We start from the raw sequence: 26,081 nt of genomic DNA on the forward strand, positions 1-26,081 counted from the left end.
CCAGTCGTGAGAACAATCAGCCTGCTGTCCTCGGAGAACACCTGCTACAGGTATGTATCATTCACTTTCTTGAGATGCGGCGACCAGAATTGAACACAATACTCAAGGTGCGGTCGCACCATGGAGCGATACAACGGCATTATAACATCCTCACACCTGTTTTCCATACCTTTCCTGATATACCCAACATTCTATTCGCTTTCTTAGCCGCAGCAGCACACTGAGCAGAAGGTTCAGTGTGTTATCGACGACGACACCCAGATCCCTTTCTTGGTCCGTAACTCCTAACGTGGAACCTTGCATGACGTAGCTATAATTCGGGTTCTTTTTTCCCACATGCATCACCTTGCACTTGCTCACATTAAACATCATCTGCCATTTAGCCGCCCAGTCTCCCAGTCTCGTAAGGTCCTCTTGTAATTTTTCACAATCCTGTCGCGATTTAACGACTTTGAATAACTTTGTCATCAGCAAATTTAATTACCTCGCTAGTTACTCCCATCTCTAAATCATTTATAAATATATTAAAAAGCAGCGGTCCTAGTAAGGACCCCTGAGGAATCCCACTAACTACCCTTCTCCATTGTGAATACTGCCCATTTAACCCCACTCTCTGTTTCCTATCCTTCAACCAGTTTTTAATCCACAATAGGACATTTCCTCCTATCCATGACCCTCCAATTTCCTCTGTAGCCTTTCATGAGGTACCTTGTCAAACGCCTTTTGAAAATCCAGATACACAATATCAACCGACTCCCCTTTGTCCACATGTTTGTTCACTCCTTCAAAGAATTGAAGTAAATGGTCAGGCAAGATTTCCACACACAAAAGCCATGCTGACTTGGTCTCAGTAATCCATGTCCTCGGATGTGCTCTGTAATTTTGTTTTTGATAATAGCCTCTACCATTTTCCCCCGGCACCGACGTCAGACTCACCGGTCTATAATTTCCCGGATCTCCCCTGGAGCCTTTTTTAAAAATGGGCGTTACATTGGCCACCCTCCAATCTTCCGGTACCACGCTCGATTTTAAGGATAAGTTGCATATCACTAGCAGTAGCTCCGCAAGCTCGTTTTTTCAGTTCTATCAGTACTCTAGGATGAATACCATCCAGTCCAGGAGATTTGCTACTCTTCAGTTTGCCGAACTGCCCCATTACGTCCTCCAGGTTTACCGTGAAGTCAGTAAGTTTCTCCGACTCGTCCGCTTGAAATACCATTTCCGACACCGGTATCCCACCCAAATCTTCCTCGGTGAAGACCAAAGCAAAGAATTCATTCAGTCTCTCCGCTACGTCTTTGTCTTCCTTGATCGCCCCTTTTACCCCTCGGTCATCCAGCGGTCTCCAACTGCCTCTCATTGGGAAAACTCTTCTCAAACTACGTTGAGACCAAGGAACCATGATTCTAATTGCTCCCTACTGGCCTCTACAAATCTGGTTCCCTCTAATCCTAGAATTGTTGTTCAGTCCTAGAGTTGTCATCCAGGGAACCATTCAGGTTGAATCCTTTCCCAGCCCTCATAACTCAGAACAAGGGAGCCCTCCTTCATCCAGACCCTCATTTTCTAGCCCTGACAGTTTGGTATCTGATGGCATAGAGTTGCATTCATTAAACCTTCCCCACACAATCTCTCAGATTCTTCTTGCCTCCAGGAAACCTTCCATAAGAAAATGTTACTATTTAAAGTGGAAAAAATTTTCACTCTGGTATTCAGCTTGGTAGCTAGACCCTACCGTGTGTTCTCTACCTACTCTTATTGAGTATCTCCTCCATCTTTCCATTTCTGGACTCAAAGCTAACTCTGAGCGCCATCAGTGCTTTTCATACTAAAATTGATAATCAATTTCACTTCATCCTTTGATACCTGGATTCATGAAGGGTTTATTTTGCACTAAATCTCCTATCAAACCACCTCCAGTGGCGTGGAATCTCGATGTCGTCGTTACTTCTCTAATGAAATCTCCGTTTGAACCACTTCTTTCCTGTTCTGTGAAGTTCTTCATGTATAAAGTACTGTTAATAGCGCTTGATACTGCCAGAAGAGTCAGTGAGCTTCAAGCCTTTGTGGCAGATCCACCTTACACCAGGTTCTACCACAACAAGGTTGTACCGCAAACCTACCTCAAATTCATCCCAAAGATGGTTTTGGAGTTCCATCTCAACCAATCCATTGCACTACCTGTTTTCTTTCATAAACCACAATCTCATATTGGAGAAGCAGCACCTGCATACCTTATACCTCAAGCGTCCTCTAACATATTATCTAGAACAAACAAAATCTCATCAAAAATCTTCCCAGCTTTTTGTATCCTTTGATCCTAACAGGTTGGGAATTCCCATCACAAAGCGTACAATCTCTACTTGGTTGGCTGACTATCTCTATGGACTGACCCTCCATGGCCATGCGGCCTGCTCATAATATAAGAGCCATGGCGGCCTCAGTAGCCCATTTCCATTCTGCCTCTATTCAAGACATTTGCAATGTGGCTACGTGGTCTTCTAGCCACACTTTCATGACTCACTACTATCTGGAGCAGTATTCCAGGTAAGATAGCCAGTTTGGACAAGTAGTCCTGCGGAATCTCTTTAAAATACAACTCCACACTCCGGTTCATTTTTTTCACCAGGCTTGCAGTCTACTTAGTTACTAAAATTCATCTCTCCTGTAAGCCTGGTAGCTAGTAAGTCCCATATGTGAGAATATTATGTCTGCTTGTCCTTGGAGAAAGCTAAGTTACTTACCTGTAGCAGATGTTCTCCGAGGACAGCATGCATATATTCTCACATCCTCCCACTTCCCCTTGGCGTTTATCTTAGCTTTAACACTGTACTGCTGGCCCCCGCGCTTGCGTGTCGGGTGGAAGGCATCCATGAATGTGCAGTTAGAAGCACTGCCTCAAAGATTTAAAGTGAGAGTGCACTTGAAAGTGTCCGCACCAGGCTCTGTGGATCACGTCACCCATATTTGAGAATATATGCCTGCTATCCTTAGAGAACACCTGCTACAGGTAAGTAACTTAGCTTTATGTTCTTTGAAAGAAGATTTTATTATTTATTGCAGACCTTCAGAAGAACTCTTTTAAAAGCATTTATATTTACAAATTTAGACTTCAGTTGAAAAGGCAAGATCTTAGACTTTTCAGTTGCTAACTTATGGAAGCTATTATAGCAGTTTCAATCATTAAAGGTTCAGTGGCTGATAGTCTTGATATTGCATTTAGATAGTTTTAAGAGTTTGAGACCACAATTGGCATCTCATAATTTTATTTGTTTCCACCTTGGGACTTGTTCTTAATTTTGAGTGGCCTTTTGGAGCTGCTATTTGACAAATCCATTATTTATTTTTTTTATCTGTAAATGTTTTGATGACTCCAATTTCGCTTCCTTTCCTGCAGTTTCAAGACAAAGGGGTTCATTTTTTAAACGGAAAAACACGTCCAAAAAGTGGAAGAAAGCAGCATTTGGACGTTTCATTTGCTAAAACTTTCAAATTGCTATTTTCGAAACCCATTTTAAAGATGTTTTTCTGTGCAGTTCGTCTGCAGTATATCTAAATCACAAGGGGGCATCTTGGGGACATATTAGGGTTGGGATTAGGGCGTCACTGACATTTGGATGTTTTTATTATTATTAGCATTTGTATAGCGCTACCAGACGCATGCAGTGCTGAACATCTGACACAAAGAGACAGTCCCTGCTCAAAAGAGCTTACAATTTAATACAGACAAGACAGATACGGGGGATGAAAAGTAATGTGTAATGAAGTAATAGGTGATGAAGAGTAATGGGTGAGAAGGAAGGAAGGGACAAGGGGAGGGCAATTGAGTAGTAGCTAGGAGTTAGAAGCAGCAGTGAAAAGGTGGATTTTCAGTATAGATTTGAAAACAGGTAGAGATGGAGCTAAACATATAGGTTCAAGAAGTCTATTCCAGGCATAAGGTGCCGCGAGAGAAAAGGAACGAAGCCTGGAGTTAGCAGTGGAGGAGAAGGGGGACGATAAGAGAGATTTGTCCAGTGAGCGGAGTTCATGGGGAGGAATGTAGAGAGAGAAGAGTGGAGAGGTAATAGGGGGGAGGGCTGCAGAGTGGATGCATTTAAAGGTCAGTAAGAGAAGTTTAAACTGTATGCGGAAGCGGACAGGGAGCCAGTGAAGTGATTTCAGGAGTGGGCTAGTGTGGGTAAAACGATTCTGACAGAAAATAAGTCGTGCTGCAGATTTTTTGACAGACTGGAGAGGAGAGAGATGGCTGAGCGGAAGACCAGTGAGAAGTAAATTGCAATAGTCCAAGCGAGAGGCGACAAGTGTGTGGATAAGGGTTCTGGTAGCGTATTCAGAAAGGAAGGGCCGAATTTTGCTAATGTTGTAGATAAAGAAACGACAGGTTTTGGTGACCTGTTGAATATGTGCAGAGAAGGAGAGAGAGGAATCAAAGATGACTCCAAGGTTACAAGCTGAGGAGACAGGGAGGATGTGAGAGCCATTAACATAGAGAAAAGGGGAAGAGGGGAGGTGGGTTTAGGGGGAAAAATGAGAAGTTCTGTTTTGGTCATGTTTAGCTTTAGATGACGTTGAGACATCCAGTCAGCAATGTCTGACAAGCAGGCTGAAATTTTGTCCTGGATAGGGGTTGAGATTTCAGGGGTGGAGATGTAGATCTGAGAGTCATCAGCATAAAGATGGTATTGAAATCCATGGGATGAAATTAGGGTACCAAGGGAAGAGGTATAGATGGAGAAAAGGAGGGGTCCAAGGACAGAACCCTGAGGCACACCAACTAAGAGCGGGATGGAGGTTGAAGAGTATCCACCAGAGTGAACACTGAAAGAACGAAGTGAGAGGTAAGAGGAGAACCAGGAAAGAACAGGGCCCTGGAATCCAATCGAGGACAGCGTATTCAGGAGTGTAGTGTGGTCAACAGTGTTGAAAGCAGCAGATAGGTCAAGAAGGATAAGGATGGAATCGAGACCTCTGGATTTAGCCAGTAGCAGGTTATTAGAGACTTTGGTAAGTGCAGTTTCAGTAGAGTGAAGAGGACGAAAACCAGATTGGAATGGGTCAAGAATGGGTTGTGAAGAAAGAAAGTCAAGACAACGGCGGTGAACGACCCGTTCAAGTAATTTGGAGAGGAAAGGGAGATGGGGCGCTAGTTGGAGGGAGAGGTAGGGTCAAGTGAGGGTTTTTTTTAAGGAGTGGAATGACAACATCATATTTGAAGGCCGTAGGAACAGTTGCAGTGGAGAGTGAAAGATTAAGGATGTGACAGATGACAGGGATGATAGTAGGAGAGATAGTGTTAAGTAGATAAGTGGGGATGGGATCAGAGGAACAGGTAGTACATTTAGAGGAGGAAAGAAGAAGGGCAGTTTCCTCAGTAGAAACTTCTGAGAAGGAGGGAGAGGAAGGAGAGTAGGGGGTGAGGACTAAGGGAGAGAGAGGTGGGGAGGGTTTGGATGAAAATTCAAGGTTGATTTTACGGATTTTATCATGGAAGTGGTCAGCTAGGGTCTGAGGAGAAAGAGATGGGGGAATTGGGGGCGGAGGTACCTTGAGAAGAGAGTTCAGTGTTGCGAAGAGAAGTTGAGGGTTGGAGCCAAGGGAATTTGTCAATTGAGTGAAGTAATCCTGTTTGGCAAGTGAAAAGGCAGACTGGAAGGAGTTAAGCATGAATTTGAAATGAATGAAGTCGGCAAGGGTGCGGGATTTAAGCCAAGAATGTTCAGCAGAGCGGGCACAGGAATGAAAGTAGCGGATTTTAGAGGTCAGCCAAGGCTGGGGTTTGGTACACCTAGTAGGACGGGGCGTGAGAGGGGCAAGAGTGTCCAGTGCAGAGGAAAGAATAGTATCATAGGAGGAGACAGCTTCATTGACAGACTTAGATGGAGTGGTGGTAGAGAAAAGGTTAGAGACACAAGAGGATAGGGTAAGGGGGTCAATAGCCTGAAGATTCCTAGATGTGGGGGTTGAGATTGGGTGGGACTGGGGAAGAGGGTGCTTAAGTGTAAAGGTTAATAGGTGATGGTCAGAAAGGGGGAGATCTGAGGAACAGAAGCTGGAGGGAAAGCAGTTAGAGGAGAGGATAAGGTCAAGACAGTGACCATTTTGGTGAGTGGGTGCAGCGGAGCACAACTGAAGATTGAATGAGGATTTTAAGGCAAGGAATTGGGAGGCATAAGAATCAGAGGGATCATCAGCGTGGATGTTGAAGTCACCAAGGATGATGGAGGGGGGATGTAGGTTCATAAAAGAAGGAAAGCCAGTCAGTGAGAAAGGATGAAAGTGATTTGTTAGGGGGTCGATAAATGACTGCTAGTCGGAGAGGCAGAGGAGTAAAGAGGCGGATGGAATGGACTTCAAAGGACGAAAAAACAGTGAGATTTGGGTGGAAGAAGAGGTTGGAATTTGCAGGAGGGAGAAAGCAGCAATCCAACACCACTGTCGCGGCCGACAGGGCGAGGGGTATGAGAAAAGAGCCACCATGGCAAATGGCCGTGACAGAAGTAGAGTCATCAGGGGAGAGCCAAGTTTCAGTTAAGGCATGAAGATGGAGGGAACGATAAATGAAGAGGTCATGAATGTAGGGAAGTTTATTGCAGATGGAGCGGGCATTCCATAGGGCGCAAGAGAAGGGTAAGGAGATAGGAGGAAGAAGAGGAATAGAGATGAGATTAGAGATGTCACGATGTGGCCTACATAAGTAGGAAGAAAGCAGGAGAGGAGGACCAGGATTGGGATTAATGTCACCAGCTGAGAGTAAGAGAAGGAGTAAAAGAGAGGGAGGAGAGTGGGAGAGTTATGGTCACGAAGGCGTCGAAGGCGAGAGGAACTTAAGTAAAATGGGGAAGGCACAATGGAGGGAAGAAAGAGATGAAGACAGAGAAGGAGGAAGGGGGTAATAGAGAAGGTGAGGTGATGAAATCAAAGGATGGGCAGTGAGTTCCTGTAAAGTACAGTGGTAGGGGGTGAGGGAAAAGATTGGGAAGGGACAGGGCTAGGAAGAAGATGTGTATAGGGGCCATAAATAAAGTATGAGGTACTTTCAGGTGCTAGGCAGGAAAAGCAATTGAATTTTCAGGTGATAAGTAGAAACAGCAATTGAAACATCAATAACTGAAGGCAGGCAGGAACAAATGATGAAGCTGGAACAGGTAATGCAGGTAGAGACATTTTATGTAAGCTGGGGTCGAGGATGCAGGCAGGATCAAATAATGAAAGCTGGAACAGGTGATGCAGGCAGGGGGTACAGGTAGAGACTGATGATGGAGGCTGGGGTTGAGGATGCAGGCAGGAACAGACGATGCAGGTAGAGACTGTTGATGCAGGCTGGGGTCAAGGATGCAGGCAGGAACAATAATGAAAGCTGGAACAGGCGATGCAGGTAGAGACTATTGATGCAGGCTGGGGTCGAGGATGCAGGCAGGAACAAAGCAAAAATGTCCAGGGATACATTTTAGATGTTGTTGTTTTTTTTTTTATTATCCTGATTAAGATGCCCAAAAAAATGGTGGAAGGAGAAAAGTGCCAGAAAACACAGGTTACAACTGAAATGTTGTCTTTGTTTCTGGCACTTTCCTTCTTCCATCTTCTTTTTTGGCACCTTTGGGTTTTTGTGGAAGTTGCATGGACCCTCTTTTTTACTTTTATCATGAATAATTCATAAAAAGGTGCCGTAAATGACAGATAACCACTGGAGGGATTAAGTCCCTGGAGTAGCCTAGTGGTCGATGCTGTGCTCTGTAGAGAAGGGGACCCAGGCCCATATCCCACTCTAACTAGTACACTTGTGGTGCAATGTGTGAGCCCTCGAAGCTTGCCAAAAATCTACTATACCAACATATAGGTGATACCTGCAGGCATACGGGCTATTGTAGTGTGCACAGTTGGGTATTACAGTAGGTTTTTGGTGTGTTTTGGAGGGCTCACATACAATATAAGAGGGTAATGGTGAGATGTGTACCTGGGAGCTTTTATGTGAAGTCCACTGCAGTTTGGCCCTTAATTCCTTGAAGGTCCAGGTTGCAGCTTTACCTGCCGCAGGGGCAGGTTCTTGGTGTTTCTTTGGCAGTACACTCGGGTGTATACTTTCTGTGTGGGGGTCCTCCCTTTGTGGGTCATTAGCTTGGTCTTTAAATGTTTTGTTAGGTGCCCCTTGAGCCTTTAAGGACTGCCATCCTGAAGGGCTTCACCTTGAGGCTGGTGTTTTTGGTGGCTACCTAGTCAGCTTGGAGTGTTTTGGAATTGTGTCAGTAGTGCAGCTTCATTTCCCTACACGTCTCTGTATATGTGTTTAATTTGAATATAGCAAAATGCTCCTGGCTTTTAGTTTGACATGCACATTAGTTACATATAATATTCCTTTGATTTGGTTTTAGTTTATTTTGGACATCTTTTAATTTGATATTTATAATTTTTATTTACATTCTGTTCTGCATTATTTTAAGCCCCTGATGCAGCCTAGAATGGCGAAACTTAGCTAAATTGAGTGACGTTTTCACTCTTTTACTGCTGCTGTTTTCACTCTTTCGCTTCTGCTGTTTAATAAAATTGCTTTTTTGGACTGTATTTTGGATTATTTAGTCTTCTTTCTGGTCTGCTCACCTTTTCCTGCAGGGCTGCCCTTTGAGCCTTTAAGGACTGCCATCCTGAAGAACCTTACCTCGAGAATGGTGTTTTTGGTGGCTATTGGTCAGCTTGGAGTGTGAATTGCAGGCCTTTTCCTGTAGGCATTTGTATCTCTTCTTCTTGGAAGAGTCGATGTGTGTTCCATGTTGTTCCATTCTTTCTTCTGAAGGTAGTGTCTCCCTTCCATGTTAATCAAGTGGTAAGCTTGCCCTCTTTTTCAGAGCAAGAACATTCTCAGATCATTCTAAGAAACTTCACCGATTGGACATCAGAAGTGTGCTGCTTCGTTATTTATAAGAGACCCATCCTTTCGCTGTCTCAGATCAATTGTTTGTGCTTTTCAAGCACCGTATAAGGGTCAGGTGGCTTGTTGGATCAAGGTGGTCATAAGTCGGCATATGTTTGTCAAGTTGTGTACTGGGCAGAGGCCTGGGCAGTTTTGCTAGAAGACATTTTTAGGGTGGTGACTGGGTTGTCTTCATTCCTTTGTGAAACATTATAGACTTGATGTGAGGTGATCTGGTTGGTGGACTTGTCTTCACCTTCCAGTGAGATTTTGCTTGGTGACATCCTTGTGTGAACTGGTCTAACGGGGATGATAAGGAAGGTGAAATTTAGTCTTACCTTTTAATTTCCTTTCCTTGAGTCCTGTTAGTCTAGCCCAGGGCCCACCTTTGAAGATTATGGCTCTAAGGGATTATTTGGGTTCTCTGCTCTTTTTTTTTTCTCCCTGATTATGTCTATAGTTTTAATCTGGAGATTAATGTTCATAGCTGCAGTGGTTTAGAAGGGGTTTTGGGGGTGCAAAATGATGAATCTAATTTTGCTTTGGCGGCAGGATAACTGGAGGGTTTCAGGGTGCATAGTGCTTATACCGGTGATGATACTGAAATAGTTCGATCTGCTGGTTGGAGAGGGTTACAGCCCACTTGTATGGACTGGTCTAGCAGGACTCAAGAAAGGGGACTTAACAGGCAAGACTAAATGTTGCCATCTTACAAAGTTTTACACCAGCTTTGAACTATAGAGTCTAAATTTATGTCTGAAGGATTACTGTTAAATAAGACCCAGTGAGATTTGAACTATGTTTTGGTTGTTTTGAGGAACTTTTTCATTTTAAAACGCCCATGCTGTTAAATCTTGAAAGCCACAAATTATTTAGAGAGATAAGTTCATACCTATTTGTATATGAACTTCCTTGAATGTGTATTTACTAGCTTGTTGCTGAAAGAGTTTTAATCTTTCTATCCTGTCTTTTTCCATTGGTTTTTACAGATCTACAGTAGTTTCATTTTCTTCTGTAGTATACTTTATATTGTACATTGTTCCTGCTGCATCCTTGCATTTTGAATTTCTTATAACATTAATTCCATATCATCAAGCTGATCAATCCATAGACTGGTGGGTTGTGTCCATCTACCAGCAGGTGGAGATAGAGAGCAAACTTTTGCCTCCCTATATGTGGTCATGTGCTGCCGGAAACTCCTCAGTATGTTCTCTATCTCAGCAGGTGGTGGTCACACACAGCAGCAGCAGCTCTGGCTAGGCCTCCAAGCCTAATTTTTAGGTTTTGTTGAGGGCCTGGGGTTGAGGGCTCTTTTGAGCAAGTGCAAACCTGGTGGTGCCAGGTCCCTCCTTTTCTCCCCCCTCCCGCTGGCTCCGTTAAAAAAAAAAAAAAAAAAAAAATTTTTAAACGTCTTTAAAGGCGTTTATTTCGACGTTTATTTAAGCGTCTATTGCAGCTACTCACTGGGACACCAGGTCGTTACAACTCGGAGCGGACAGCAGGTAATTTTACCTTTTTATAGCGGGCGGGGGTTCCCCGATTCTTCTCCTCGTGGCACATGGCGTCGGAGGGCGAGGGCGCAAAGGGTCGCTCCCCGGGTCGCTTGAGCGCTTCTAGAGGGGATGCGGGGGTCTTAAAGCCTGATTCGCCCTTGTTGGGTGGCAGTTTCGTGACCGATGAATGTCCCGGTCCTTCCTCCGGCGTGGCGGTTTTTCCCGCCATAAACGCCCATCCCCCGCTCCTCGCCTCCGCCATTTTGGCCGGCCACGCGGCTCGGACGGCTTCTTCTTGGGCCGCCCTTGAGGTTGGAGACATTAATGCCATGAACGCCCTTAATTTGGGCGACGGCACAGAAGCGGCTAAAGTTAAGAGCCGTTCTTCCCGCGCGGCTCCTTCGCGGAGTTTCGCGCCGGACGCCATTTTGGATGCGCAGCAGGCCTCTCCCCCGCTGTTGCGAGCGCCGGTTGAGAGTGCGCCTAGGGCTGTTGCCCAGGCTGCGGAAGTGCACAGTCTGGGGGGTTTCTCCCCCGAGTTTGTTTTGCTGCTGCATCAGGCCTTCCTCATGCACAACGCTGCCCCCGCTCCCTCGTCTGGTAAAGAGGTTGAGGTTCCCAGAGGTAAACGCCCTCGGGTTGATTCCCAGGCCTTGGAGGAATTTGTCTCCTCCGATGTAGATGAGGGCAGCGTGTCTGAGGTCTCCCAACGGTCCTTTGCGGATTCCTTGGAGGAGACGGATCCCCGCTCGGATGGAGCGGATGACCCCTCTGCAGCGCGGCTTTTTCGCCCAGAGGATTTGCCCAACCTGTTGTTACAGGCCATGGACACTTTGAAGATTTCCTCTCCGGAGGACGTCTCTCCCTCAGCCCCTGTTGGCTCTGCCATTATGCTGGGGACGAAGCGCCCGCCTAGAACCTTCCACGTGCATGATGCCATGCACACCTTAATTTCGGCTCAATGGGATGTCCCAGAAGCGAGCCTTAAAGTGGCTAGGGCTATGTCCCGCCTCTATCCTTTGGCTGTGAGTGAACGTGAGGCCTATCTGTGGCCTACCGTGGATTCTTTAATCACTGCGGTGACTAAGAAAACGGCATTGCCGGTGGAAGGTGGCACGGCCCTAAAGGACGCCCAAGACAGGAGATTGGAGGCGGCCTTAAGGTCGTCCTTTGAGGCGGCTGCTTTAAGTTTGCAGGCCTCAGTTTGCGGCTCCTATGTGGCCAGGGCGTGCCTGACTATGGTGCAGCGGGCTTCCCCCTCGGATCATTCCTTGAGGGATGATTGGCCAGCCCTGGAATCGGGCTTAGCCTATTTGGCAGACTTGCTGTATGAGGTCTTGAGAGCCTCAGCTAAAGGCATGGCTCAGACAGTCTCTGCGCGGCGGTGGCTTTGGCTGAAACATTGGTCTGCTGACCACGCCTCTAAATCCCGCCTGGCTAGGTTGCCTTTTAAAGGCAAGCTGCTCTTTGGGGTCGAGCTGGACAAAATCGTGACCGATCTCGGCACGTCTAAGGGCAAGAAGTTACCAGAGGTCAGGGCTCGGGCTAGTGCTCGTCCCGGTACCTCCAGAGGACGGTTTCAGGAAGCCCGTCGGTACCGCCCGGGCAGGTCGGGTTCTTCTGCCCCCTCTTCCTTTAAGAGGCATTTCTCCCCCAAGCAGCGTTCCTTTCGCAGAGACCGCCGTCCCGGAGGTGCTCCCTCCGGTCCTCCCCCAGGGTCTCGTACCCAATGACGGGGTCTTGGTCCACGCCCCAGTGCAGATTGGAGGACGGCTGTCCTCGTTTCTGGGCGAGTGGACCACAATAACTTCAGACGCTTGGGTGCTGGAAGTCATCAGAGACGGCTACAAGCTAGAGTTCTGCCGACCCTTAAGAGACGGGTTTGTACTCTCTCCCTGCAAGTCTCCGGTCAAAGCTGTGGCAGTGCAGCAGACTTTGGACAATCTGATCCGCCTGGGTGCGGTCGTTCCGGTGCCAGAAAGTCAGCTTGGCAAGGGGCGTTACTCCATTTACTTTGTGGTACCAAAGAAAGGAGGTTCTGTCCGGCCTATCCTCGACCTCAAAGGGGTCAATCGGGCCTTGAAAGTGCGGCACTTTCGCATGGAGACTCTCCGCTCTGTTATAGCGGCAGTGAAGGCAGGGGAGTACCTGGCTTCCTTGGACATCAAGGAAGCGTACTTGCATATTCCCATCTGGCCTCCTCATCAACGCTTTCTGCGTTTTGCAGTCCTGGGCCGACACTTCCAGTTCAGAGCCCTCCCGTTCGGGTTGGCTACTGCTCCGCGGACCTTTTCCAAAGTAATGGTGGTCATAGCGGCCTTCCTGCGAAAGGAAGGAGTACAAGTCCATCCTTATCTGGACGACTGGTTGATCCGAGCCCCCTCTTATGCAGAGTGCGGCAAAGCTGTGGACCGGGTAGTTGCTCTTTTGAGCTCCCTGGGATGGATCATCAACTGGGAGAAGAGCCAGCTGCGCCCGACTCAGTCCCTGGAGTATCTGGGAGTTCGATTCGACACCCAAGTGGGCAGAGTGTTCCTGCCAGACAATCGGATTGTCAAGCTTCAGGCTCAGGTGGACCAGTTCCTGGTAGCCTCTCCTCTTCGGGCTTGGGACTATGTGCAGCTGTTGGGCTCTATGACGGCCACGATGGAAGTAGTGCCCTGGGCCAGGGCTCATATGAGACCACTACAACACTCTCTGCTGCAGCGCTGGACTCCGATGTCGGAGGATTATGCGGTGCGTCTTCCCTTGGATCCAGCAGTGCGCAAGGCGCTGAGCTGGTGGATGCAGACAGACAAGTTGTCTGCAGGAATGCCTCTGGTGACCCCAGAGTGGATTGTCGTCACGACGGACGCCTCATTGTCGGGCTGGGGAGCCCACTGCTTGGGAAGGACAGCGCAGGGGCTCTGGTCTCCTGCAGAGGCGAAGTGGTCTATCAACCTCCTGGAACTCAGAGCCATTCGGTTGGCGCTTTTGGAGTTCATCCCGGTACTGGTGCTGAAGCCTGTACGGGTACTGTCGGACAATGCCACGGCTGTGGCCTATGTCAACCGCCAGGGAGGTACCAAGAGCGCCCCTCTAGCCAAGGAGGCTATGAGTCTATGCCAGTGGGCGGAAGCGAACCTGGAACAGCTGTCAGCGGCCCACATTGCCGGAGTCATGAATGTCAAGGCGGACTTTCTCAGTCGCCATACCTTGGAGCCCGGAGAGTGGCAGCTATCTGCTCAGGCGTTCTTGGACATCACGAAGCGCTGGGGCCAGCCGAGCCTAGATCTGATGGCGTCATCGGCCAATTGCCAAGTGCCGCGCTTCTTCAGCAGAGGACGGGACCCTCGATCCCTGGGAGTAGATGCTCTTCTCCAACAATGGCCGACACAAGAGCTTCTCTATGTGTTCCCACCCTGGCCCATGTTGGGCAGGGTCCTAGACCGGGTGGCAAGACATCCCGGCAGGATAATCCTGGTGGGTCCGGATTGGCCCAGACGTCCCTGGTATGCGGACTTGATCAGGCTCTCAATCGACGATCCTCTGCGGCTGCCAGTGGAGCAGGGCCTGTTACATCAGGGTCCCGTGGTGATGGAGGATCCCTCCCCCTTTGGTCTTACGGCCTGGCTATTGAGCGGCAGCGTCTGAGGAAGAAGGGCTTCTCAGACAAGGTCATCGCCACTATGCTGAGAGCGAGGAAACGCTCTACTTCTACTGCTTACGCCAGGGTTTGGCGTATCTTTGCAGCGTGGTGTGAAGCAGGCTCACTTTCTCCCTTCACTGCTCCAATTTCTTCAGTGTTGGCGTTCCTGCAAGAAGGTCTGGACAAAGGCCTGTCGCTCAGTTCCCTTAAGGTCCAGGTAGCGGCTCTGGCTTGCTTCAGGGGCCGCCTGAAGGGTGCTTCCCTGGCTTCCCAGCCAGATGTGGTGCGCTTTCTCAAGGGAGTTAATCACCTGCGCCCTCCTCTGCACTCAGTGGTGCCTGCGTGGAATCTCAACCTGGTGCTAAGAGCATTGCAGAAGCCGCCGTTTGAACCCTTGTCGAGGGCATCTCTGAAAGACCTGACGTTGAAAGCAGTCTTTTTGGTGGCTATCACTTCAGCCAGAAGAGTTTCCGAGCTCCAGGCGCTCTCATGTCGAGAGCCTTTTCTGCAGTTCACTGAGGCAGGAGTGACTATTCGCACAGTGCCTTCCTTTCTGCCCAAGATTGTTTCTCGCTTCCATGTGAATCAGCAGCTCTGTCTCCCTTCCTTTCGTAGGGAGGACTACCCAGAGGAGTACTCTGCTCTTAAATATCTGGATGTGAGACGAGTCATCATCAGATACTTGGAAGTGACCAATGATTTCCGGAAATCGGATCATCTGTTTGTCCTGTTTGCAGGTCCTCGTAGGGGTCTGCAGGCTGCTAAGCCTACAGTGGCAAGATGGGTCAAGGAAGCCATTGCAGCGGCTTATGTGGCCGCAGGGAAGGTGCCGCCTATCCAGCTGAAAGCTCACTCCACAAGAGCTCAGGCGGCCTCGATGGCAGAGGCCGGTTCCGTCTCCTTGGAAGAGATATGCAAGGCGGCAACTTGGGCTTCGGCCCATACATTCTCCAAGCATTACCGCTTGACTGTGGCTGCTCGGGCGGAGGCCCGGTTTGGAGCTTCAGTGTTGCGGTCAGGGATTTCTATGTCCCGCCCTGGGTGAGTACTGCTTCGGTACATCCCACCAGTCTATGGATTGATCAGCTTGATGATATGGAAGGTAAAATTATGTATAATCATACCTGATAATTTTCTTTCCATTAATCATAGCTGATCAATCCATAGCCCCTCCCAGATATCTGTATTGTTTTTATTCTGGTTGCATTTCAGGTTCAAGTTTACTCTTCAGTTACTTCAGAAAGACTTCGTGTTCAAGTTTTTTCACTTGGATTCTTCAAGAGTTAAGACGAGTTTGTGTTACAGTGAGCTGCTGCATTCCTCTCCCCTCCGTTTTACGGGGCTGGATTGAGACTTATAATTCTGCCGGCACTCCCTCCCGCTTCGTGCGGCTGTAGGGCAGTTTTGTACCCCTCCCGCTTCGGCGGTGTTCGGGTCAGTCAGCTCCTCCCGCGGTTGCGGTTGCAGGATAAGCCAGATCCCCCCGCATCGGCGGGTGTGGTGTCCCTCCCCCGCTCCGCGGGGATGAGCTGGACGGATTCCCCTCCCCCACTTGTGTGGGGATGAGCTGGGTTAATTCCCCTCCCCCGTTTCGGCGGTGGTGAGCTGGGCAGAGTGTCCCTTCGTGGGTGTAATTCTCTAAGTGCTGAGTCCTGCGGATGGAGCTTTGATATCGACATACTGAGGAGTTTCCGGCAGCACATGACCACATATAGGGAGGCAAAAGTTTGCTCTCTATCTCCACCTGCTGGTAGATGGACACAACCCACCAGTCTATGGATTGATCAGCTATGATTAATGGAAAGAAAATTATCAGGTATGATTATACATAATTTTACCTTTGTGTAGTTCTGTATTCTACTTTTCCAAATAAGACAGCAATTTTTCTTTGCTGTGGAGAATCACAAATATTTGAAATGTCATAATTTAGATGTAGGGAGAGTCAGAGGAAATATGAAGAAGTACTGCTTTCCTGAGAAAGTATGGATACCTGGACTAGTCTACTAGCATAGAATAACCAAGCCAAGGACAGAATCCAGGCATGCGGATTCATCTCACTGATTGTGTTAAAACGTGTTTTTATTTTTTGTTTTGTTCTACATGGTGCACCAAAATAGCTATAATAATGATGCATGGGCAATATCAAGAGGGAGATGGTAGTGACCTTGCAGTGAGAGTTATGCAGCTGTGACCTACTATATGGTGGATGTGACTTTTCTTACATCAAATACATTGCTCTATTTAATACAACATGTTATCTTCTGTCATTGAGATTTAATAACTCCCTCTCATATATGTTACATGATAGTGCATGTGACTGTACAGTTTCCTATCACATCAGACGAAAAGTGGGCAATGTAGACAGTTTCCTTATAGAATGGAGAGCAAGTGATCCTATTAATTTATGTTTAGTAACATCCACTTCTCCACAGTAAGTTAGACATTGCTGAAACCAGGGTTCACTGGCTACCGATCAGGTACCGCATACAGTTTAAGCTTCTCCTTTTAACCTAAATGCACTCGATCTACAGCCCCTGCCAACAAATGAAGAAACCTCTCTACCCTCATCTCCCCTTACATTCCTACCCGTAACCTCCGTTCTCAAGACAAATCCCTCTTTTCAGTACCCTTCTCCACCACCGCCAACTCCAGGCTCCGACCTTTCTGCCTCGCCTCACCCCATGCCTGGAATAAACTCCCTGAGCCCATATGCCAGGCCCCCTCCCTGCCCATCTTCAAAGCCTTGCTCAAAGCCCACCTCTTCAATGTCGCCTTCGGCACCTAACCACCATACCTCTATGCAGGAAATCTAGACTGCCCCTATTTGACATTTCTCCCATTAGATTGTAAACTCCTTGGAGCAGGGACTGTCCTTTTATTAATCTGTACAGCGCTGCATAACCCTAGTAGCGCTCTAGAAATGTTAAGTAGTAGTAGTTTTTTTTTTTTGCTGTTCATTAATGATATAATTTTTCTCCCCATTATACTTTTAGATATTTATGTAAACTTTCAGATCAGGAGTTGAGGCAAAGTGCAGCACGTAACATGGCGGATCTAATGTGGAGTACGGTGAAGGAGCCATTGGACACAGCTCTGTGTTTTGATAAAGAAAGTCTTGATCTTGCATTTAAGTACTTCATGTCACCTACATTAACAATGAGGCTGGCTGGATTGAGCCAAGTAACAGTAAGTTTTATTTATACATCTTTATGCATATGATTGTTTTAACATTGTCTTGACGTTTTTATTCAAGTGTTACACTCAGATGGATAAATAAATACAAACATGTCTTTGTTCATTTACATAGTAATATAGTATATGATGACAGATAAAGACCTGTATAGTCCATCCAGTCTGCCCAACAAGATAAACACATTACATATAGTATGTGACACTTAATATGTATACCTTATCTTGATTTGTCCGTGCCATTTTCAGGGCATAGACAGTTGAAGTTTGCCCAGCATTGTCCTTGTTCTAAAATATCTAACATTGTCAAAGCCCCTGAAAAGCTCCACTCTAGCCCATCCAAGTCTATTCAGCCACGGTCAGGGCACAGACAGTAGAAGTCTGCCCATTACTGGCTTTGGTTCCCAGTTACTGGTATTGCTACCTAATCTCCGCTAATCTTCTTTGGATCCATTCCTTCTAAACAGGATTCCTTTGTGTCTACCCCACCCATTTTTGAATTCTGTTACCGTTTGCATCTCCGTGGTAGATTCCAGGTATCTACCAACTTTTTGGTGAAAAATTACTTCCTGACATTATTCCTGAGTCGGCCCCCTTTCAACCTCAATTCACGTTCTCTAGTTCTATCACCTTCCCATCTCTGGGAAAAGATTTGTTTGCGGATTAATATCTTGCAATTCCTTGTCATCAAGCAGATGAATCCATTACGAGTGGGTTGTGTCCATCAACCAGCAGGGGGAGATAGAGAGCACTGAAAAACCATAGTGCCTCATGGCCAGCTAGCTCCATCTGCCTCTTCAGTACTCTCTATCTCCCCAGCAGGGTGGTTGCAGCTTGTTCAAGCTCCTTCAGAAAATCTGCCTGGGGTGGCTCCTGTGCTTTTGCCAGTTGTAGCAGGGGTGTTGTGGCTGATGGTGCCCACTTTAAAGGCAAATAGGTTAGCTCTTTCCCTGCCTTACCCGGCCCCCGATGTGGAAGTAGACAAATAGGCACGCCCTGTCCCTGTCTTTGCCCACGCTGTGGATGCAGGCATATAGGTTCGCCTTTCCCTGCCTTTCCTATGCTACTGATCCTCCGGAGTTGGAAATTTGCCTCTTTCGCTGATGCCTCAAACTTTCCTCACAGCGTTAAAAAAAAAAAAAAAGCTGCGTCGCACTTTGGCGCTGCGATCCCAGAAAAGAGGTTTTCTTCCGATTGTGCAGCGTGACCGGAGCTCGGAGACTCAGTCTGGTGAGGTAAGAGTATTTTGTAGCTCCTCCGGGATGGGCCCGCGTTCGGGATGATTTTGGCACGAATCCGTCATTTTGAATTTCCGCCGTTTTCGGCGATGGCTGCTGAGAAAGTAAAGCGCTGTTCCATTTGTGGCAAGCACAAATCTGCAGCGGGGCTCTGTAAGGCGTGCTTTTCAGACGGTAGAGCTGGCCCGAGCATGGCGAGCATTGTTCCTTCCCGCTCCGTGGAGCTGGCAGCGGGCGCCATTTTGGAACAGCATGGCGCAACCCCCGCTGAGGCGGAGGGGTTTGAGCCTGGAGGGGCGCGTCATGTAGAGGCTAATAAAAGAGCTGTTTCCCCTGGACTGGAACCGGGAGGCCAGGGTGAGCCATTTTCCCCTGAATTTGTTTTATTGCTGCATAATGCATACATGTTAAAAAGAGCTCTTCCACAGGGGTCCTCTGTGGCCCTGCTTTCTGTATCCCCTCCAGTGGAGTCTGGCCTTGGATTACCGTCAGGCGCGTTTTCCCCTGACAGATGGCCACAAGACAAGCGCAGAAGGGTGGATTCCCCTTCAGAGAGTGGCGCTCCCCTCTCCCCCCCTCCCCCGTGGTCGGGATGTGAGGACTCTGAGGGGTCTGGCAGGCCTTCGTGGTCTGGAGAGCCAGAAGAAGGTGCAGGATTGCCTCCGGATCCAGATGATCCTTCCGCAGTGAGGATTTTCCACTTCGATGAGCTGCTAGCGCTTATTACTGATGCCTTGCAGGTCCTCTCTATAGAAGACCCTGGGAGTACTGAGACCTCCTCCGGTAATCCGAGGATGGAAAGTACTAGAAGCCTGCTTGAGCCTTTCCTTTGCATGACTCCATCCAAGAGCTTATCACGGCTCAATGGACTGATCCCGAGGGGCCTTTGAAAGTCGCCAGGGCTATGGGGCAATTATACCCTCTAAGTAAGGAGCATTTGGCGCGCCTAGCAGTGCCTAAAGTGGATGCCCTAGTCACGGCTGTGACAAAGAAAACTACCCTCCTAGTGGAAGGAGGAGTTGCCCTGAAGGACATGCAGGACCGTCGCCTGGAGGCAGCTATGAAACGGTTCTTTGAAATTTCAGGCCTATCCTTATGGGCGTCTGCATGCAGCTGCTACGCTGCCCGAGCCTGCCTCGCTTGGTTACAACAGGCAGTGGAACAGCCCGGAGATGGAGCGGAGCCCCTTACGGAGGTGGCACTGCGGATGGAGTCGGCCTTGTCATTTTTGGCTGACGCCCTTTATGATCTGGTCAGAGCTTCGGCTAAACAGATGGCTGTAGCAGTGGCGGCTCGCTGTCTTCTGTGGCTACGGCATTGGGCAGCTGACATGGCCTCTAAGCAAAGGTTGGTGAAGTTGCCCTTTCAAGGCCTTCTCCTGTTTGGTGAGGAGTTGGAGAACATTGTGAAAGGCCTGGGGGATGCCAAACCTCTAGATCCTGACCATTCTGGTTATAGTGAATTAATGGTAAAGTGTTCAATTAACGATGTTAATGAATACCTTGGTAAGCGTGAGCTGATAGATTATAGTATGTTTGGATTTTCAGAAGATTTGTTGAATGCCCCTATGAAGGACTTCTGAGGAAATTGTAAAGTCATGGGATGAGAGGCAATGCCTTATGGTGGATTGGGAACTGGCTAATAGGAAATGGAGAGTAGGACCAAATGGTCAGTTTTCTCACTGAAGAAAGGTAAACAGTGGAATACTTCTGAGTTCTGTACTGGGATCAGTGCTGTTTCATATATTTATAAATGTTCTGAGAAAGAGAATGATGCGCAAGGTGATCTATATTTGGAGATGAGACAAGCAGGATGTGAATTTGATTGGCTTTATGAATTTTTTATGTCTGTTTCATCACAAAGATATTAAGTGGTCTGTAGAAAAATAGCGTATAGAGACAGACTGAAACTGTCTAAACACTTTTGGCCGAAACTTATCACCTGGTTTCAACCTAAAACTAAAATTTGGTTGTATGAATGTGAACCAATGAGGCCCTCTGGGGATTGTCGGAGCTTGCAGTCAGCAGCCCTTTGCTAAACCCACAGATTATTACCCTCCAGTCCCAGAAGCTGCAAGCACAGGCTGACAACTGGGAGACAATAGACGTGCATAGAGCCACAGATGGAACCATGAGGCGGAGCCACAATTTGGGGGAAGCAAATTTATTCAGTGACCTAACTTGGCCCATGTTTCGGCAAATACCTGCTTCAGGCATCATATAAATTCGCAGCACAATGTCTTCTCCTTCAGGTTCACACTTGATAGCAACAAATGAAGAAACTTGTCCAAATGTTCATATGTAGATTTTCCCCCACGGACTTGCAGGCTGGAGATCCTGAGGCTGAATAACCCTTCCTTTTCTTGGCTGTGCCTCTTAGGGTAAAGGAGTCCAGACACTGGTCTACACTATGGACAATATACCAGCCTGATGCACGATCCAGAATAAAAAAAGCACATGTGAGGACTATATGCTGTGAAAAACTACAATCAAGAGTTATTTATTTATTCAGATTTATTTACTGCCTTTTGAAGGAATTCACTCAAGGCGGTGTACAGTAAGAATAGATCAAACATGAGCAATAGACAATTACAGCAGTAAAATATTAAAAAACAATGCAAAGTATGGCATGGTTATACTATTTACAATTGATTCACTTAAGCTTTGAAAATATCCCGAAACTCACAACACAGCCTCACACCTGCTGCATACAAAAACAATGAATATTACAGCTGTCACCCCAGGCTTATCATAACCATGCACTCTATAGTGGAGAAAAAAGCCTCAGTAACGCCACCCAGCCAGCCCGAAATTACAGATTATAAGGCATGGGCCCGGCGCAGCATCATCTGGCTCAAAAAAACTCCATAATTCCTTAAGTGTCTCAAGGTGTATATTGCAAACCTTTTCTCAATACTACATGAACCTTATTCGTCCACAACAACTCTATGTATTTGTTTCACTACCGGAAATGGCGATCGCTTCTTCGGTATTATGTAAGCCACATTGAGCCTGCAAATAGGTGGGAAAATGTGGGATACAAATGTAACAAATTAATAAATAATAAGGTGACAAACTGAACACAGTAGCAAATCTATTTATGGCAATGTTCGAGGAGAAGTGGATCTATCCATCTATACACTTCCAGCATGTTCAGTGCTGGAAGCATTTTATAGATGATATCTTTTGTATTTGGACGGGCATGACAGAGATGTTGCAAGTTTGTGGATTTCTTAAATCAATGTCATCCACAGATTAAATTTGAAACAGTGAGTAATGAGTAGCGCATTTCGATTTTGGATGTGTGGGTAGAGTAGAAGACAGATGGGTTTGCAACCACAGTGTTTTCTAAACCCACAGATAGGAACTCCCTACTACATTTTTCAAGTATGCATCCCCCTTATATGAAAAAGAATATCCCATATGCCCAGTTCCTACGATATTGGAGAATTTGTTCATCGGATCATGAATTTAAAAGCTGTACCAGTACATTAAGTCACAGATTGATCCAGTGGGGATATCCCCACCATTTAGTAAATAAGGCAGCAAAAAGGGCATGGCACAATCTGAGGGAGTTGCATTTACAATATAAAGCAGTTCAACAACAGGAAGATATACTACCTTTTGTGATCAAATATAATGCAAACACCACCAGGTTGAGTAAAGTGGTGAGGAGACACTGATTTATTTAAAACACATCCCGCTTTGTCGAAATCTAACATTTTGTTTTCCTACCAGAGAGGTTGTAACTTAAAAAGTGCTAATGATGTTTGGTCCCCAATGTGGCTGCTGTTTGGTGTGTCAGATTATGGAGGAAGGGAGCGTCTTTACTCATCCCAAAACAGGAAAGAAATGTATTCTGAAACATTGTATACAACCTGCGAATCAGTGGGGGTGGTATATTTAATCAAGTGCCCCTGTGACCTATTATATATTGGGCAGACCACGAGAAGTCTAAAAACAAGATTGATGGAGCACCGTTCCTGCCTGAAGATTTTGAAGCGAGAGGCTCCATTAGTGATCCAATGTGAGACCCACTGTGAGACTGAGCATCATCCGTTTGATAATTTATGATGCACAGTACTGGAGCAATTAAGACCTTCACAAAGGAGAGGAGATATGAGTCGTGCGTTGAGTCAAGCAGAACAGAAGTGGATATTCTTTTTCAACTCGACGGAACCCGATGGACTGAATGTCCGGGTAGAGTGGTCGGCATTCTTTTGAAATATGTTCTTTTTTTTTTTTAAATAATTTTTGCGGACGCTCGGTTTCCTTTAGGTCTTTTGGGTTGAATGGGTGGTGGTAGGTTTCCCATTTTGTTTTTTGTTTTTTAAATTGTTTTTATTAACTTTTCTTTACATAACATCAACACAGCCTAACATAGAAATCTAGGCACTTTCACATATATGTATCATCAAAATCACCCCCTTCTGGGTATCTCAGGTATATAAAGGTCTCCCCCTGCATTAGAATACCCCCATTGTCCACATGTCACCCTGTTAAATCCCGCCATTCCACATAGGGGGTCCATGTTTTTAAGAATCTCATTATTCCCCCTCACCTTAGGGCTGTAAGTTTGTCCATTAAACAGCAATAGTCCACTTTAGTCAATACTTGATCCACGGTGGGGGCCGCCGGTTGCTTCCAATATCTTGCAATTAAAATCCTGGCTGCTGTTACAATGTATGATAAGGGACCATGACGAAAGCCACGTCCCTCCCTCGACGGTATATTCAACAAACACAGACCAGGAGTTAGTGTAACCTCAGCTCCCAAGCCACTCCGCAGTCTCATCTGTAAGTCCTTCCAAAACTGCTGTATCACTGGACAGTCCCACCATACATGCCAGAATGTTCCCTCCGCCTCACAGTTACGCCAGCAACTTGCCGCTCCAGTTTTAAACATACAGGACAGCCGGCTAGGAGTCAAATACCATTGGTACAGCATTTTATACCCATTTTCCAACAAGGGGGTAGCCACTGAAAATGACAACAGTCGTTTAAATATCTTTTTCCAGGTTTCTGGTTCATATGTATTACCCAGTAGGGACTCCCATTTATTAATACACTTATTTAATGGTTGGGACTTATGAAGCAAAGCTCTGTAAATTCGGGAGATCCCTCCTTTACCTTCCCCAGACCTCATTGCCATTTCAAGCTCCGTGGCCACCAGAGACAGATCCTCTCTAGCTTTCTTCTGCATAAAATCTCTGATCTGCATATATTAAAACCTGTCTCTGTCCTCCAAACCAATTTCCTCTTTTAAAGTTTCAAACGAATGGCATTTCCCATCCTCCCATATCTGTCCCAACAATCGCAAGGATGCCGCTGACCAATGCCCATACACCCCTTCTCTCCTTCCAGGAATAAAATCTGTGGCATATATTATGGGCGTAGTCAGGTGATATTTACGTCCAGGGAACCAGGCTGCTCTGCATCTTGCCCATTCCCCTAGTGCCACCCTCATTTGACCCCTCAATCCCGTTATAAGTCCTCTCAACAGCTGTAAAGGAAGCCACGCCACCGCCCATAGGGGCACCTCCTTCAGCCCCCACTGTGCCACATAGGTCCACAACTTGTTCGGACTCCTCTGTACAGTGGATAGCATTTGGAATAAGGCAGCTCTATAATATAGCCCAAAGTTGGGTACCCCCATGCCCCCATTATTTCTTTATTGATATAATATTCTACGGTTCACATGGGGTGGCCTTTTGCGCCAGATAAAGGCGAACATTTTCTTGTTAAGTGTGCGAAAGAAAGTATGCGACACAGAGACAGGCACAGCCATGAATAGGTAAAGTAACTTAGGGAGCATTGTCATCTTTACCGCTGCTATTCTGCCCATCCATGACATTTGCAGCCCCCCCCCATCTCTCTAGTTCTTGCAGAAGTTCCCGCATTTTAGGGACAAAGTTCTCCTGAAATAGATCCCCCGTATCTGGTGTTAAATTAACCCCCAAGTATCTGATGTACTTAAGAGACCACTTAAAAGGGAAGTGAGATAGTAATTCCTCTTGTAACCCTGCAGGGCATTGTATTGGCATGATCTTGAGGCCTGCTACCTGTCCATACCCCTGAAGTATCCTCATCACCGCTCTCAATGAGGACTCAGTTTGTGAAAGCATAAGCAGGACATCATCAGCATAAAGCATAATTTTAGTTTCTTTTTGCCGTATTCGGATGCCCTGCACCCCTGCATCCTTTCTAACTAAGATTGCCAGAGGCTCCATAGCTAATGCGAACAGTAGCGGGGATAAGGCACACCCCTGCCTAGTACCTCTAAACAATTCAAATGAGTCAGTGTATGTGCCATTAATCCGCAACTGGGACAGAGGTTGTCGGTAGAGCGCTGCGACCCAGTATAAGTATTGCCCACTAATGCCCACTTCCCTCAACAATTCAAACAAATAGGGCCACAGCACTCTATCGAATGCTTTCTCAGCATCCAGTGAGAGAAAGACCGCCGGTTGTCCCACCTGTTTGATTCTGTCCAATATGTATTGTGCTCGTCTCGTATTATCAAAGGTTTGCCTATTTGCTATAAATCCCGCCTGGTCTTCATGTACCAGGCGGGGCAGCATCTTTTGCAACCGATCGGCCAAAATTGTGGTTAGGATTTTATAATCGGTTCCCAATAAAGATATGGGCCAATATGAGCCACAACTTTGTGGGTCTTTATGCGGCTTAAGAAGTAATACCACGGTGGCTAATCGCCAGGACCGTGGGAGCACAGAATCAAGCCGAATGTCATTGAACACTTTAAGCAATATGGGTGCTAGAATAGAATTAAAGCATTTATAGAATCTGTTGCTGTACCCATCTGCACCCGGGGCCTTTCCCCTAGGCAAACCCTTGATTGCCAAGGTAACTTCCTCTAATGTTATGGGTGCTGATAACCATTCTTGCTCCGCCCCCCCCTCAAGCTAGGTATATCTACTGTGTCCAGAAAGTTCTGTATAGCTTCCTCTGCCACATGCCCCTCCGGTCGATAGAGCTTCTGATAGTAATCACCAAATATTCTCTGAATCCCTTCTATTTGATCCCAGCTCTGCCCATCCTCCGTTCTCACTCTACCAATGGCATTACGTCCCTTAAGCTGTTGTAATTTATAAGCTAGTAATTTACTCGCTTTATTGTTAAATTCATAGTATTCCTTTTGTGTCCGCTGCATTTGTTCCTTAATAACCTTACGTTCCAAATCTAATAGCTGTACTCTGGACCTGTGTAGGTCCTCCTGCTGTCTAGCCATAGCCTGGCCTTGTTTAACTAATGTTTCTAGGTGTTGTACTATTTGTCTAAAGGCTGTTTCTTTCTCCCTGTGGTATTTCTGTAGATATGCTTGCAATGCTATCATTTTCCCTCTAATCACCACCTTTAAGCTCTCCCATAATATCTCTGGTGTAATTCCTGGTATATCATTGAACTGTAGAAACTCCCTAATTTCTCTTTTGATTCTTCGTACATTATTTGGATCATCCAATACCCCATCAGGGAATTGCCAACTTCTGGATCTTGTACTCATTGGAAATCCCCCTCAAGGCTATTGCTATTGGAGCATGATCTGACCATGACCGGGTATGAATCTCTGTAGATTTTGCCTGGAGAACTATGCCTGCACTTCCCATCC

At 46.7% G+C, this 26,081-nt stretch overlaps 1 protein-coding gene across 1 annotated transcript in view; it reads left to right on the forward strand.

The window, feature by feature from the left end:
• USP34 (ubiquitin specific peptidase 34) overlaps nt 1–26,081 on the forward strand; it is a 1,418,841-nt gene that overhangs the window by 285,812 nt on the left and 1,106,948 nt on the right. The window contains 1 exon segment of the mRNA XM_030196176.1: nt 17,023–17,215. Coding sequence (XP_030052036.1) covers nt 17,023–17,215 — 193 coding nt within the window.

This window comes from Microcaecilia unicolor, chromosome 3, assembly GCF_901765095.1.
Source record: "Microcaecilia unicolor chromosome 3, aMicUni1.1, whole genome shotgun sequence".
In the NCBI taxonomy this organism is placed as follows: domain Eukaryota; kingdom Metazoa; phylum Chordata; class Amphibia; order Gymnophiona; family Siphonopidae; genus Microcaecilia; species Microcaecilia unicolor.